The sequence below is a fragment of the Antrostomus carolinensis genome, unplaced genomic scaffold, assembly GCF_000700745.2.
Source record: "Antrostomus carolinensis isolate BGI_N321 unplaced genomic scaffold, ASM70074v2 scaffold4543, whole genome shotgun sequence".
Classification (NCBI taxonomy): domain Eukaryota; kingdom Metazoa; phylum Chordata; class Aves; order Caprimulgiformes; family Caprimulgidae; genus Antrostomus; species Antrostomus carolinensis.
In genome coordinates, this window is record NW_010302977.1 from 474 (window position 1) to 17,210 (window position 16,737).

Sequence of the window (16,737 nt, forward strand, 5' to 3'; positions counted from 1 at the left end):
ATATTGGATTGTCTACTTTTTAAAATTTTTCATTGTTATCTTTTCTGTTGTCTGTAAGAATGACCAGACTCTTCTTTTGAGCATATAATTTCACAATTGCTACACTGTGTGAAGCACCACCAATTAAAAAAAAAATCCAAAACAAACAAAACCAAAACAAATTTCAGAGGTTTTTCTCCTCCTTTTTTATGCAGTGTACATGGTATTGGCAGTTTCTCACATGTGAACATAAAAGTTTGAACCTGAGTTTGCGAAGTCTTGAAGGAGAAAGGTCTTTCAGTGTGTAGGACTGACTGTCCAATGTACTGATAGTACAATCCTTTTTCCTTTCTATTAGCAGCTGACTAGAATTGAAATTTGGATGTAGCTAATTCACATATTTGATTTCCTTTGCTTAGCATCCCTAAAAATTTAGCAAAAAGTGACTTTTGATTGTGCATATAGTTAGCGTGTTTTGTGAGTAACGTGGTTGTTGTATAGTTTTTCAATTAAGAGACAAAGAGATAAATAGAAAAACTATTATCCACTTTGCCTTCTTGAATGAGTTTTTCTCCTCTAATTTTTTGTTATGACTAGTAAATACTTACTCTAGAACTTCCTTGGAAGCCATATTGAGATAACGAGCAGATACCCACTGAATTTCAAACCAGTCTCTAAAGCCATTGTTTCCACAGCATTGGAATCCAATTTGTAACATATCCACTGTTCTCTTTAAGAAACATCGTCCAGGTATGTCCGTGTCCTTATAGAACTTAATAGCATCCCTCAGTCCCAAATAGAGAGACTCTTCCAGCTCATTCCTCATGGTATAGCACATGAGAGCACCCACCAGGATGCAGAAGGTAAAACAGAAGGTACATACGATGTATGGGAGCATAACTAGTTTCCATCGAGAGAACTTATTGGCGTCTGAGCAGTCATAGCAGATTTTGCCACCCAGAAAGTTGATGATACATGCTATGACTCCTACAGAGATCAGCATGTTGGGGACAGAGTTAATGTCCCCTTTTGCCATCACTTCATTACGCTTCTTGATCTCTATTTTCAGAAAGAGGCCAAGACTGAAGAGAATGATCCCACTCACTACAGAAATCCAGTTGAGGATCCATAAGATCTGAGCCAATTTGTCTCTCTTGGTTTTGTTGAATTTTACTTTGAGGACAGCCATAGTCAAATCAGCATTAGGAAGAGAAGCGTAGGTCAAGGAAAGCTCGTAAGCTGATTAGGAGCATGTATCCAAGGCATGCAGTAGACATCTGAAAAAGAGAGAGAGAGATTACTGTCTGTTTGACTGGGTATTTATAGAGACTGCAGAAAACCTCCTGTACAGCCTCACTCTTGGCACTCTTGAGATTTGCCAAGGGAGTGCCCCAGTGAAATTTATTGCTTAAATTTTATACAATACAACTAGCTTAAGAAAATAATTCTAAGGACCTACTAGAGCTATTAAAAACAAGTCAACAGTAGAATCAATGACCTATGGATTCCTAAGGATTTTCGTCTTGAGAGCAATTTTCTGTGCAGATTTTCTGATGTCTAGAAGTAAGCTGATCTGCTGTCTTTCCCTCCAGGAGACTCATGGTGCCCTTCCCTTGTACTCATTGCCCATATTCTCTTGATGATTTTAGGAATTTGTAAAAAGATATGATCACTCTGGCAAAAACTGAAGGGGAAACTGACTGTGGTTATCCACACACACAAGAAGTTCAACAAATAGTTAAACTATCAATAACACTTTGTTGAAAGTGAACCATTTGAAAAATGACAGGAAACTACTCATGTATTTAGTAATTTGTATCTTGTATATTTTACTAGCTTGTTTTTGTGTTATTAACAGTCCTTTAATAACGTTTCCCATGTGATCTACAGACTTTTTTTATTTTTCTCTCCAAAGATCACAATGATGGGCATAAAATATATGCAGAGAGACTCCTCCCTTCCCGGAGTTTCAAATCTAATATTTCAGTCTCACAGCTGAAGGAGGACTTCTGTGTTTCAAGGTCTGTCTCCTTTTCCCCAGCTATTGGTGGATCCAAGAAAATACCATCTTTCCCAGCACTTTTCACCTTGGTTCTCTGCAACACTGCTACTAACTTCTCCTTTGCACCTCTCCAGTTATATCACAATCACAGGCAGAAAGTAGCTAATAACATCCAAGATCTAAAACCTGTTAGAGCTGGAGACAATGTGGTTTTGGTGTACGTGATGTGGATGTAGAACTACGCTGCAGTACCTCAGGATCCAACCATTAATTTTTACCCTTCTTCAGTGCTGCTGATGCTCTGTGCTTGCCTTTCCTCAACATATGCAAGATATATAGAGCTCTTATTTCTTTCCTCCTCAGAAAACCTACTCTCAGCATGGTCTTGTACTAATTCAGTAGTTTTCATTAGTGTGATTTTATACTACATGACTATGTATTGATATGATTATACAGTCATCTAGTTCCACTAATATATAATGGCATTTATAAACACTAAAACATTATCCTGTAAATTTGGGGAAACAGAGAAGTATAAGAAGCATTATTCTTGTACAATATTTTTTAAGCTAGTGGACTCTACTACTTAACTTCATCTGAATAACACTGGTATCAGCTAAAACAGCATGAAAACCACCTTCAGGCAAGCTGTACAGAAGCAGGGCTACACCTACCCACTAAAGAATCCACGGCTGCAATGAAGCTTAACACTGGGCAAGCCGATTGTTGTAGAGTACAATTTAAAAAGGTAACGGTATCCCAGCGTCTTCATCCGTGTATGTCAGAAGGAATCAGTTCTATTTCTACAGGCAAATAGGTTGTTCCATTCATTTAATATTCAAACGCATTAAGATATCTAACCATATGGTTAGATATCTTAATGCGTTTGAATATTAAAACATTTTAATGCCTGTGAGATCTAATTCATTCACATTGCATTTATTTTCTCCTGCACTTACAGAGGAAACTAATTCCTCTCAAAACTATTAATTTCTGTATATCTTTTGTACACAGAATAATGTGCCAAATGCACAGTATTTTTCCTTACCAGTCTTATTTCCAAAGGTGTTGAGGTGAGCAGCTCTCTCACTTTAAAAACAGGTCCCTAATTGTAATGATTGTTAAGGCTGATTATCAGTTATGGTTGAATATTGATTGTGATCATATTGTGATAATCAGATCAATTATCATGATTATTGATAGACACCTCTGTACAAACGAGTTCAGAGAACAGTCATTTGTAAAGCAACAACATTTTCTTCACACCATTATTCTTCATTATCCTTCAGACCTCATTTAAAAGGATCATGTTCTGCTGGCACGGAATTAAGCCTCCAAACGAATTCAGCTGACAGCCTGCCTGCTAAACCCAGAGCTAGTATGTTTGATTGCTTCACCAGTTAAGCAGTTCGTGACTTGAACTTAAATAGCTGTAGAGGGCTATGACAAATAGGTTTATTTGCCCCCAATTCTCAGATCTCAGAGCTCACAACAGAGTGAATGTCTTGTGAAATTTCCTAGCTACTGATACACAGTTCACATTCGAAGGCCAACATATATGAAGGCATTGCTCACTGTTGTTTTCTATGAAATACATGTCTGTATTTGCAAAATGCCTCTAAATTGTTAGGCAGACATATAGTTATGCTGTCACTGAGAACACTCTACCTGCCAAACATCTTTTGCTTTAACATTTGAACAAAAGTTGTAAACAGTTCTACCTTTACTTAAAATTCATCTACTTAAGAGGTGTTGCTTATTTTGGAAGATGTAAATTTGAGACTTTCTGCCATAGTCTAGCCACAAAGAAATTTGAAGCTGAATTCCATAAGCAGAGATACACTCAGTCTTGTGTAGCTGTTCTGCTATAGCTCCCTTCTCCATTTTTAGATGCCTAAAGTTAAAAAAATGAAAAATCTATGTGCAGGAGCAGCTCTCCTAGTAAGTCCTTGCCTCCAGTGATTCTCATATGCAATTTCCAGCTTCCTTGGTGCAATTTTAGCGTTGTTAAAAGACTAGATTTCATGGAACATTCACATTAATCTAACAGAGATACCCATGCCACAGTCCTCCAGCAGTATGAGATCTGCTCTTTCATATGAGCCATGCTGCCAGAGGAAAGGTGGGGAACGACTGGTTGTTGCAGTGCAGTGACCACTTGTTGACTGACACTGGCTGTCACTGATATACCTGGGATGGCACAAAAGATCTTTAGGACAACTGTGCTTCTCATGAAACTTTTGAGTGCATCAAGTCTGTTACAGAAGAACAACTTATTTGCTCTGTTCCTGTGTGCCAAATTTCTACATGGATATTTTTCTTGAGATTATTTTTTCCTATGATAACAGTTTTCTGAATTTATTTTAGATAATTAAAAGACTCTCTTCCCATCATAATGAATTTTGTAAACACACCATAACATTATTATTTTCCTATTTAATGTAGTATTGAATATATTTATTAGCATAAGATGCATTGCAACATGCATACTGCCACGTAGTAGCATTTTTTGAGCACCATGAAGAAAGTTCTTCGAGCTGAAAGAACTAAATGCAGTTATGAGCTAGAAATGTCATTGTCTTGCTCTGCAATATGCATCCATTCTCCAAATTATATTTGGCAGTGAGCTGCTGTAAAACCACAAATGCTCCTAGTAGTTCAGTGGAACTAACACCTCTATCTAAGTTCTTAGAAACTCACCTCAACATTGCATATGAGCCACTCCAGAGTTATGAAGCATTCACACAGAGACAATTTTTCCCCAGCTATGGGAGAGCAAGCTGGATTTTATTCTATAAAAGCAGAAATGTTTCTTTCAACAGAAGAAGACCAATAAATGTAGCAATCTCTCCCATAGTATTGATACTGTTCTCAAGCTTTCCTTGAGAACACAGCTTCCACGTCAAGCACAGCTTCCATCGGCATATGGTAGCTTTTTGCTTCCAAGTTGCCCCCTACCTGTTCCTTTGCTATCAAATTTCCCTGACTACATAGAACAAGACATAGCACAGCTATTTATTTGTTTGTAACATTTACTTATTAGATGCAAATTATCCATATAAATTTAGCTTGCAATTTTGTTAGAAACAAACCACATCTTATCTTACCAATTACACTAAAATCTGCCATTTTAGCTAAACACACATTCCTATCTGTGTCTTAGTGTAAAAAAAACCACTAACCTGCTTCAGAGGACTGAACAGGGTCTCAAAACTGGTAACTTGATAAGTACAAGGGAGAAAATTCTTGGATCAAGCATCCTGAGGAAGACTGAGGCACTGATTTCCTGATGTCTGTGTAATGCTTCTGTCTTTACATTGGCTCACCAATGGGGATGGAGAAAAAGACTTCGACTCTTCTGCCCATGCTAATCTCTCTTTCATCTCTAATCGTAGCTAAGAGATTTATTTCAAGGTTCTTATGCCACCAGGTTAAATCCTGCAAAACACACCAGTTAACTGAGTGTGAACTGAGATCTCACCAACCAAATGGTTTTACAATACCTTCTTTTACCTTTATACCTCCCAGAGATTTGGGCTAGTAAGTGACAGAGGCTGTTCTTCAGCACCTGCTAATGTCTTAGTTCTTAATTTGTTCTTAACAATAAATATGGGTCCAAGAGAGAGAAGAATGAGAATAATGAAACTTTGTGCTTCTGTGGGAAGGGGAAATCTATTTTAGGCAATCATAATTTACATTCACTATTATGCGCCTTACCCATCATTACATATTTTGTTGCTTTGGACAGAAGCGTTTGTCCTCTGTATATTGATTGTGACTGTGTCCAAGAAAGGATTCAAGTAACCAAGAGCAATTGGATCATCCTTCACGACTCACATAGATTCAGGTTTGGGAAGCTTTCCAGGTTCAAGAACAATCTAATAGAAACCTCTGTCCTAGACAATTAAAAGCTTTATCCCAAGCCAGAAGCAAAAGCATCTTGTCCTCTGGCATTTCTGAGCCCAGCATGTAGCGATTTGTGGGATGGACATGGCTGGGTTGCACTGGGTTGCAACAGTAATGGCAACAAGCTGGGCTGCAGCAATGCTCCATCAAGTTAGTGGTGATGTTAGTGCCAGCACGGAATCACTAAGCAGGATCAGGTTTGGTCTACAGGGTCCATAACACATCAGCACAGCAGAGAGAGTTCAGTCACATGAGTGACTACAAGAGACTCTGCATCAAGGATTGTAATGCATATGAGTATTCTCAGAAGCATAAACTGTCCTCTCCCAGCTAATGATAATCAATAAACCAATACCATGTTGCTGTGATTCTAACTCTGTATTCTGGCAATACACCTGCTCACCTTGTTTCTGGGCTCATGCTTTCATAAAGACAGACCCCCCTCTACATGCTTCAGTATTATCACAGTTATTTATCAGAGAAAGGTGAATGATTAGCTATCAGTGCAACTCAGTCTATCAAAAGTAAAGCAGACTGGAGTATCTAACTACAATAATGCCCCGCGGACAAGGACTTGGGCGTACTGGTGGATAAAAAGCTGGACATGAACTGGCAATGCACACTCACAGCCCAGAAGGCCAACTGTATCCTGGGCTGCATCAAAAGAAGCATGGCCAGCAGGTCCAGGGAGGTGATTCTACCCCTCTGCTCTGCTCTGGTGAGACCCCCCTGCAGTGCTGCGTCTGGCTCTGGGGTGCTCAGCACAGGAAAGACATGGACCTGTTGGAGCAGGTCCAGAGGAGGCCACAAAAATGATCTGGAACACCTCTCCTAGGAAGAGAGGCTGAGAGAGTTGGGGATGTTCAGCCTGGAGAAGAGAAGGCTCTGGGGAGACATTATTGTGGCCTTTCAGTTCTTAAAGGGGCCTATAAGAATGATGGGGGCAAACTTTTTAATAGGGCCTGTAGTGATAGGACAAGGGGTAATGGTTTTAAGTTAAAACAGGGGAGATTTAGACTAGATATACGGAGGAAATTTTTTACACTGAGGGTGATGAAACCCTGGCACAGGTTGCCCAGAGAGATGGTAGATGCCCCATCCCTGGGAACATTCAAGGTCAGGCTGGACAGGGCTCAGAGCAACCTGATCCAGTGAAAGGTGTCCCTGCTCACTGCAGGGGGGTTGGACTGGATGACCTTTAAAGGTCCCTTAAAACCCAAACCATTCTATGATTCTGTGATTCTATGAATATTCAAAGAAGAAAAAACAATTAATACTTCTTCACTTGCCAGAAATAATTTCATACATTATTGTGTGGAAGAGGAAGGCTCATGATTGCCAGTGTCACTCTCTGCCTCCAACAGGATGACATACAGTAAAATTCTGTCCCTTTTCAGTTTTTCTGATATAATCAAACTCATAACTAAAGTTTATGATGAAAGCTCCATCCAACAAAGCATCGCCTAGGACCATACAGCAAACACATACAGAGCTGCTTCCCTGATGTGTGGGGTGGCCCTGGAGCTGTACAGGTTCAATGTGCCTTTTGCTGGCAACTTCAGTTCAGAAAAACATAATTTACCGTATTTTCACCTTTTTAAAGAAAATATCAGAAGTAGTGCTTCCAGCTTTCTGTCTTGCCTATGTGCTGATGTACAGCACATCCAGGAAACTTCAGATCAAGAGCACATGTGATACATCTGTGACCTCTTGGACCTACTGCATATGGAGCACACACATGCTTGCATAGGACCAAATATACTCCAACTGCACTGAATTAGCCCTATGCACATGGATCATTCGTGCTTTGGACTTGCTGTACTCGTGCAGACCACAAGGAGTACGTTAGAGCTGTTCAAATGTGCACATTTGTGTATAGATCGACTCTACAGATCATATTCAACAGGTATAATGTATTCCTCGTGGACAGCACAAGTACACAAATGTACACATTCGCCTGGGATTTTCGAGCTATTGCTCTGGCTGGGATATGATATATTAGAAATCCTGGACAAATATCTGAAGTCCTTTTCCATGCCTAGACAAAGTTCATGTGTGAAAAGCCTTCACATCTGTGGAACTCCAGACATATTGTCTCTCAGTATTAGAAGATGTTATTGCCTCAGATACCTACTAGTAGAAAAATGGACCTTCCCTGTTGCTTTGCAATATAAACCTGGTACTTGCATGCATGAAAACAAGCAAGCAGAAGATGGCAGTGCTGCTGTATGTAGGGTATTTTCCTACTACGCAAAGCAAGCAGCTTTCTTTTATTTGTGTTAGAGAGATTAGAGGTCACACACAGCTAGTGGAAGCTCAGGAATGCATCATTGTAAGAAAGAACTTAAATCCAGTCTTAATGCAATGAGAGGCTAATGCTACCTTTGTTTTTTGTTGTTTCATATTGGGAAATGGTTTCAGCTGCAGAATTAATATTAAAAGTTGAATTATTTAGAAACTAGTTTTGCTTTATGGACAACTATAACTAACCATGATGCACTTTCTTATAGACCTGCTGGGAAGCCTGGACACCAAGACCATAATGACAGAGTAGCATTTTGTAACCCAGCAGGAGTGGTTGTACTTGTGGGTCTGCTATCTATCACCCAGTGGGGCAGAAAGAAAACATACTTTCCTGCTAACTGTGGAGATTGCTGTGCTGTGGCTTTGGATCTGAGAGGTAAATTTAATAAATGTTTGACCAATTACCTATCTGTTTAGTACCATTCATATATATAAGTCCACAAGCAAGGACAGATGTGTTTCAGATTAGCCTAATTAAATAGCTAGTTGGGATGACGCATGCTGCAAAATTTAATTTTACATCTAGTTTCCAAAAATTGTTTTATTTTTATATTTGGATGACTTTTCATTTCATAGAATAGAATAATAGAATTGTAGAATTGTAGTGGTGGGAAAAAACCTTTAAAAATCATTGAGTTCAACCATAAATGTAACACTACCAAATCCACCTCTAAACTCCACCTTCCAATGCTTGACTACTCTTTCGGTGAAGAAGTTTTTCCTAATATCCAATCTACATCTCCCTGGTGCAACTTGAGGCCATTTCCTCTCACTCTGTTACTTGTTACCTGGGAGAAGAGACCGACTGCCACCTCGCTACACCCTCCTTTCAGGTAGTTGTAGACAGTGATAAGATCTCCCCTCAGCCTCCTCTTCTCCAGGCTAAACAACCCCAGTTCCCTCAGCTGCTCCTTGTAAGACTTGTTCTCCAGGCCCTTCACCAGCTTCACTGCCTTTCTCTGGACACACTTCAGCAACTCAACGTCCTTCCTGTAGTGAGGAACCCAAAACTGAACACAGTACTTGAGGCGTGGTCTCACCAGTGCCAAGTACAGGGAGAGGATGACTTCCCTAGTCCTGCTGGCTACACTATTTTTTATTTAATCTTGTACTTAATGCAAACGATAATTAATGATAAGAGATTTTGGAGTAATGGACTAAAACTAGAGGCACTCGGTAAGTCTGACACGACCTTTCTTTAACATGTCACTGCTTCAGAGGGAGAGTCCATATTCAGGAAGATATTCTCACTGATATGTGTTAATTGGGAGAGGGCATGAAAAAAGGAATTCAGACTACCTGCTTTTTTTTGGCATTTGTGAAGTCGTGAACCACATGGTAGATACTGAGAGTCATAAGTTATTATGCAAATAGAGCAATTGTGTCTTTGCAGAATATTCATCTCTCAGTTACATTTTTGAACTTTTAGGAAGGAAGTATAGTGATACCTAGATGATTATGGTTGTTTTATTTAGACAAAGATACCCAAGTTAAATCACAACATTTAAAATTCTTATGGATTTGCAGAGTTGGCAGAGGGAATGTCAAAAATCAAAAGCAAGAGGTAATGAGGATAGACAGTAATTTAAAAGAACCCAGTTTGTACATTAGAATGCCACAAAGCTTATTGCAAACTAGGTCAATGACATATTTTTACAACTATATACACTGTACACTGTACTACAGTTGCACCAGAAGACCCACTGTACATGTTCCATGCAAGATACAAATACTGTAACTGTTGCTCATTTCATTGCCTGAAGAATGCCACAGATTAAACAAATCAGAAAAAGTACTGTAATTTTCATTTTTCCGATGTTTAAAGGTTATAACAATACGGATGCTGAAGCCAGCCTCAGGCAAAAAGAAAATTATAGCATGAACTTGCATGAACTGCACTGCACATGTACTGCTAGTCTTCAGGGCTCCTGTATATTCTGGGAAACACCTCGCAGATACCTATCAAGCTGGCTCTGATTTCAATCCATAGGAGCTGTACTGTCCATAACCTCTGAGTCATCCACTCCTGGCTCATGATGAGTCATTACAAATGGAAAACTAAGGCAGAGAAATAGTGTATTCACCTTAAAATCAGACCAGCAGTCTATAGTAGAGCTGGAAAGTGACCCTGTATTTTAAATTGGTTGGTAACCTAAACCTGCCATCTTGGCTGTAACTTTTTTCTGAAGACTAGAATCGATTTTTATGACCTTATTCACAGACCATGCAGCAATCTCGCTTTTCACTTTCGTACCTTGCTCACTTGGGATTGTATCATCACAAGCCAGTAATCAGGAAGCTTTTTGCAGAATGGAATTATACACATATTATGAAGGCTGTCAACAAAATTCCCCTTATATAATGAGGTAAAATTTCCTTTTTCTATTCCATATCTCATAGCATCAATACTTTGGTGCACTGTACTGCCAATTAACTCTTCTTACCCTAGCACAGTCACACACTCTCACATTTCTCTTCAAAGAGACCTCCTATAATAATCAGGAAGTCTCCCCATTCTCACCTTATTATAAACCTGATATTGATGCTGTTTTTCACTCTCTAGACTAAACAGTATTACACAGGACACCTCGTAGAGAACCAGAGATTCTTTCAGAAAGAAAAGAGACAGTTAAAAAAAAGAAAAAAGAAAAAATAGAGACTCACAAAGTTTCTGAAGCTGTCAAATAGACAAAAACCAGCACCTAGACACTGTGCTCTTGGATATCTTCTGAAAAAGATCCAAGAGCCCTCTGTCCTTTCAGCACTGACTTCATGCTTATTGACACTCTGTGTCTAGAAATGGTTAATTATGAAAAAAGACTGAAGGAACAAGGGTTTTTTTAGTGTAGAGATGACTGATGGTGAGAGGTGGAAATAGTGTCCAAGTAATTTTAAGGTAGTTGCAAAGAGAAAGGGGATAAATTCCTTTGGTGGTAGGAGGAGAAATAATGGGTGAAATCTTTCTTTCAGTGAGAATAGTGAAACAGCCCATGAAAAAGCCTGTTTTCCATCAACAGAGTACTTTTAGAAGAGGGTGACAAATACTGGCCAGGAAAAGGGGCTGAACTAGATGTCTCAAGGTCTGTGATTTTTCATTTGCTATGAACAGGATAGCTGTTTAAACATCTACAAAACTTGTAGATGCTATCCCATCTTTGGTCAACAGTTATTTTGCTCATTGACTTTTGCTTGAAATGTGAGCTTATAAAATGTGTTTTCCTTTCTACTCTTCATTGAGAGCATTGTTCCCAACTCCATTTATATATTAATATTCAGTTATAATTTTCAACAAATTCTAGGATTTGGTGGATGTTCATTTACTGACTAACCAAACTTATGAATTTTCCATCTCTTGGGAATGAATACTTACGAAGTCTGTGCATCTTCCTATCTATCCCCCCTTTTTATTTTTTCTTTCTTTTTCTCTCTTCTCTTTTCTGACAATAATTTGATTTCTAACTCTCCAAAAAATTTTCTGGAGCAACTAAGTCAGAAACATTATTCAGAACTTCTGACTCATACAGAAATAAATAAATAATCCCAACAGCCTGATGTCTAGGCAAAGATGTTCCAATGAACATATTTGAAACTAAGGAGTGTGTACTTCACAGGATGAATCATCTATTCCCATACACATTTATTTGAAGAAAATAACAGCAGAGTTCAGAAGGTCTTACGCATTGTTAATCATGTCACCCTTCTCCAGCAGATAGATGCATTTGTTTGTGTAAAGGTATGGTTTTTAATTTTTAAAGACTCCTTGAAGAAACATTAGCTCATTCCTCTCAGACAAAAAACACTGATGAAAATTCTCACATCTCCCTTATCCCACAAGACAGAAGGTTTCCAGGAAAGCAAACTTATTTTTCCATGATTATCCATTATGAAGCCTATGAAAGCAAAAGTGGAAGCACTAGAAAGTTGTGTTCCATCTATAGACAATCCTGGAAGTTCTGATCTAGTTCTTCAAACAAGAAAGAAAGATATTAGGAGTTTATATGTGGGTACATTCTCATTCTCTGTTCTTTTTAAAATAAAAAACTGTAAAAGTTAGAGCTGTGTCCAGTTGTGTTCAGAAATAGTCTGATGTCACTTTGGTCTTTACAGGCTTGTTTCTATATTTTTTAAATTCAGACCAGTTCTATTTCTACTAATCACTCATTAGGTGATTTAATACTTATTATTAAATACTGAAGCTATATTAGACATGTAATAACATATTTACAGGACTGGGAAATATTTTTCATACAGTCAAACTGATCAGCAAATTGTATTGCCATGCATATGCCATGCACTTACCAGCACAACTAAATTTTTCTCTCTCTTTTTTTTGTTCACAGCTTTCCATAGCAACTACTTGGGTATAGTAAAGCTTGGTCAGGTAAGCCTTTGGAATTTTGAGTCACTTTTGGATTTTTTAATAACTTTTGACAGAACTGCTCTCCAGCTTCACAGTTCTGGTCTGCAGTACTTTTGTCTCCTTGCAGTTAAACATTTAGAATTGAACTAAGACAAGGCAGTCTGCTTTACTGATTTACTCTGCACCACCTGAGATATTTTAAAATCTTCAGAACAAATGCTGAGGTGCCCATTTGCAGTGGTTTAAAACTGTTGATTAACTTTGCTAAGTAACTTAATTTTCCCTCCATTTTGGAAGTAACAGACTAAAGTTTCTGCTGATACAATCATTCTGACTTCAGAAATGTTGAACCAGCAGACAATTGCTTCCAGTATTTGTTCTTCTCCATCCCAAGGTGAAATTCACCTCTTGGTAAGATCTGAACCTTTGTTGGTGCAAATAACGATTTTCCCCTTCCTGTGGTTTTAATAATTTCTTTATAAAAGTAACACTTTTGGTATAATTTATGATTAAAATGTTAACTTAATTTCAGTGTGTTTCTCAGGAATAATGAAAGCAATGTAATAGTTTTAAGACAAAATATTTAGATATGCTGTTTACATGCACAGACAAGTAAAATGTACATACGAGAATTCACCTTCCAGAGAATATTCATAGTAGGAATAGACTCAGAGATCTGCAGCAGATTGAAGTTAAAAGCTCCTCTTCTTTCCCCTTTTCTTTCTACATAAGTACTACTAAACTAATATTATTAGATTAATTCACAGCCACATCAGTGTTGAATGTTCATCTGTGCTGGACTATCACGCTTGCCATATGCTTGCAAGAGCTTTCTGGTTTTACAGGAGGACCTAGGATGCTCATTATTATTTCATGCTGATACAGAGGTGACTCTTCACTCACATATGTTTGATATATTGATTCAAAGGCTGCATGATAAACTCACAGACAAAAAATAGTTACATCAGAACACATGGAACACCCTCCATGGTCTGACCAGTTATCCACCTGGCCCTCGAACCTGTATCTAACAGTAGCAAGAGGAGATACTCTTTAGAGGCACTTTTTACAGTTAATCCCTCTTTTACTTCCCCTGTATCCAAAACTGTTAATGGGATGTTATGGAATACCAGACAATTACTACACAAAGCTAGATATGGCAACAAAATACAGTTGGTCAAAAGATAAGAACAAGGCTATAGTTACACTGCAAAAAGCAGCACATTTTATATTGAGACAGCCAATTAGAACTGACAACGTAAAACCTGAATAAAGGGCATAGGACAGTTTTCGTCTCAGGGTAACATTTTCCAGGTCCAATTAACATTAAGCATCTAAGCCTAATTAGATGTACTAACACACACACACACCAAAAAAAAAACCCGACAGAGTAGCTTGATTCCATAGTTACATAAAGATACAGATTTTTTTTTTCTTTTTGTGGTGAAGATATTCTGCAAGTTTGCACTGACAGAGGAAATGCTGGTATCTGTTATATTTACCATCATCTTTGAACCAAAAATAGTAGAACAGAAAGCCTTGAAGAACCTCTTAGTATATTTCTGGAGCACTGAATTAAAACAGATTAGATCCTTTCTATAAAGACCTCCTGCACTTAAGAGGAAACAGATTTTCCTTTTGAGAAGACTCCATTTTAGTTTATTTTTTCCCTGCTTGATTTTTATTTGAACTATTCAGGTTTTGTCTACTTATGAAGAGTCCATGGTAATTTGAAAACTAACATCACTAGAACTTCAAAACTAATTGATGAAGAAGGGAAAAGCTTCTTAAAGCTTGCAGCATGCACGCTGACTGACAGTATGCTCAGGACACATGTATTCATGATGTGATTTCCATAATATTGTGCATGACAATGTGGTTATATTAGATAACAAATTAACTTGTGAAGTTATAAAGCGACGAGAGAAACTACGTCCCTTGGATTAGCAATGCTAAACAGGTAAACAGACAAACCAGATAAACAAGTTTGTTAAGCCCTTTCCATTCTCTTTAATTGAATCTGAAAATTTTCCCGAAAAATTGTAACCTCAGGCAATATGTCAATTATTTAGGGAACAATAAAGTATTCTTCGCAGATGGATTCATATTCATGAGCTCCCCATTACACCTAACACAGTAAGTTTTGTTGGCATTAGTTAAAATAAGAGGTGGTTAGAGCACTAATCTACCCTCAATTGTAATTTGGGAAAAAAAGTACTGTCTAGTTTAGAGAGAAGAACATGAAAAAATCATTTGATTAGTGCATAAGGCACAGAATAATATCCTAGAATAACTGTCACCTTTGCAATGCCAGTAAGAGAGGTTTGGAAGAATACGTAGCTCCAGTAGAATATTTTCCATCTGATAAACTGTAAATGTCTATCAAAGGTAAGCAAAATTCATAACTCCATTTTGCAATCGGGGAAAAGATGTACTATTGGAAAAAAAAACCACCAAACCAAACCAAACCAAAAAGCAACCCCACCTATTTCAATTAAGTTTGATTCATTTCCATTCACAAAATGAACATTTCTTCATAATATCATATCAGCTTTCTTATTAACAGCTTCAGTTGTTAGTTAGGACACGTTATACACACACACGCTCTCTTCATACAGAGGAATATATCCTCATTACCAGTGCTGTATCCACACCACTGTCACTGGTGACCCACTGCTTGAGGTAGTTCACCTTCTGAATGAAAAAGCATCTGACTGAAGCTGACATTGAGCAAGTCACAACTGTTTGGGCTCACTGTTTAGGTTAGGCTCCTGGCTCCCACTGCCAGGTAACTCATTTATAAACTGCAAGCACTAAGATCTCACTACCCATAAAGCAGCAGTAGGACATGCTGTTTTCTAACCTTACTCTTTAACTATGGCCTCCTGGTGATGAATGAAGAAAGGGCTTAAATTATTCACACTATCAGCATCTTACCTGCCTGGCAGTAAGGAAATAAAAGCTTTCTTGGTTTTTTTGAAGGAAAATTGACACGAGGGGAAGACTGCAGCGTGTTTACATGCTTCATACAAGCTGCTGTGAGCCCAGCAAATCTGTCCTTCCTCTTTCCCACAAAACAGGTCTCTCCTCGCTGCCTGTCTGCCAGATGGATCCAGCCTCTGTGTTGACACTGTGGTCTACAAAAGTGTCCCATCCACTCCTGTGCTGGGACAGGCTGGCACCCACCAAAGAGCACCCACTCCATTGCCTCACAGGCCCAGGGAGTCCTGACTGCAATAAGGAGTCACCTGCGAGAGGAGAAACCTCTTAAAAGGGTGTACTGGTCCATGCATGGGATACAGCAACTGTTTCCTAGTGCCGTGGCATGGAGCCCACAGGTGACAGCCCTGCTGTGCCATAAGGGCGGTGTTTGCCCTCACAGGGGATAGGAGTCTCTGAGGCGACCCTGAGAGGATGTGAGGGGCAGGATCCTCCTTCCCAGCACAGTCACCCTCCTCCCCTGCCCAAGCCTCTCTTAGAATCATAGAACTGCTTGGTTCGAAAAGCCCTTTGAGATTGAGTCCAACCGTACCTGTCTACTACTAAATCATATCTCTGAGCACTGCATCTACCCATCTTTTAAATCCCTCCAGGGATGGTGACTCAACCACCTCCCTGGGCAGCCCATTCCAGTGCCTGAGAACCCTTTTGGTGAAGAAGTATTTCCTGATATCCAATCTGTACCTCCCTTAGTGCAATTGAGGCCATTGCCTCTTGTTCTGTTACCAGCTACCTGGGAGAAAAGACACAGACCCGCCTTGCTGCACCCTCCTTTCAGGGAGTTGTAGAGAGCAATAAGGTCTCCCCTCAGCCTCCTCAGCCTAAACAACCCCAGTTCCCTCAGCCACTCTTCATAAGACTTGTGCTCCAGGCCCTTCACCAGCTCCGTTGCCCTTCTTCGCACACGTTCCAGTGCCTCAATGTCCTTCTTGTAATGAGGGGCCCAAAACTGGACACAGTATTCCAGGTGTGGCCTCACAAGTGCTGAGTACAGGGGAAGGATGACTTCCCTGGTCCTGCTGGCCACAATGTTTCTATGTTTCTGTGCACACTACTGGCTCATGTTCCGCCCAACCAACATGCCCAGGTCCTTTTCCACCAGGCAGCTATCAGGCCACTCCTCCCCAAGCCTGTAAGGTTTCATAGAGTTGTTGTGACCCAAGTGCAGGATCAGGCACTCGGCCTT

At 39.2% G+C, this 16,737-nt stretch overlaps 1 protein-coding gene across 1 annotated transcript; it reads right to left on the reverse strand.

Moving 5' to 3' along the window:
* Positions 1-587: 587 nt before the first annotated feature.
* On the reverse strand, positions 588-5,372 carry LOC104519996 (photoreceptor outer segment membrane glycoprotein 2; the record flags this gene model as incomplete). Its single annotated transcript, XM_010163927.2, has 2 exons — positions 5,164-5,372; positions 588-1,256 (listed from the first exon to the last, which is right to left on the reverse strand). A coding segment is annotated over exon 2 (581 nt), but the record flags the coding sequence as incomplete, so codon positions are not given.
* Positions 5,373-16,737: the final 11,365 nt, after the last annotated feature.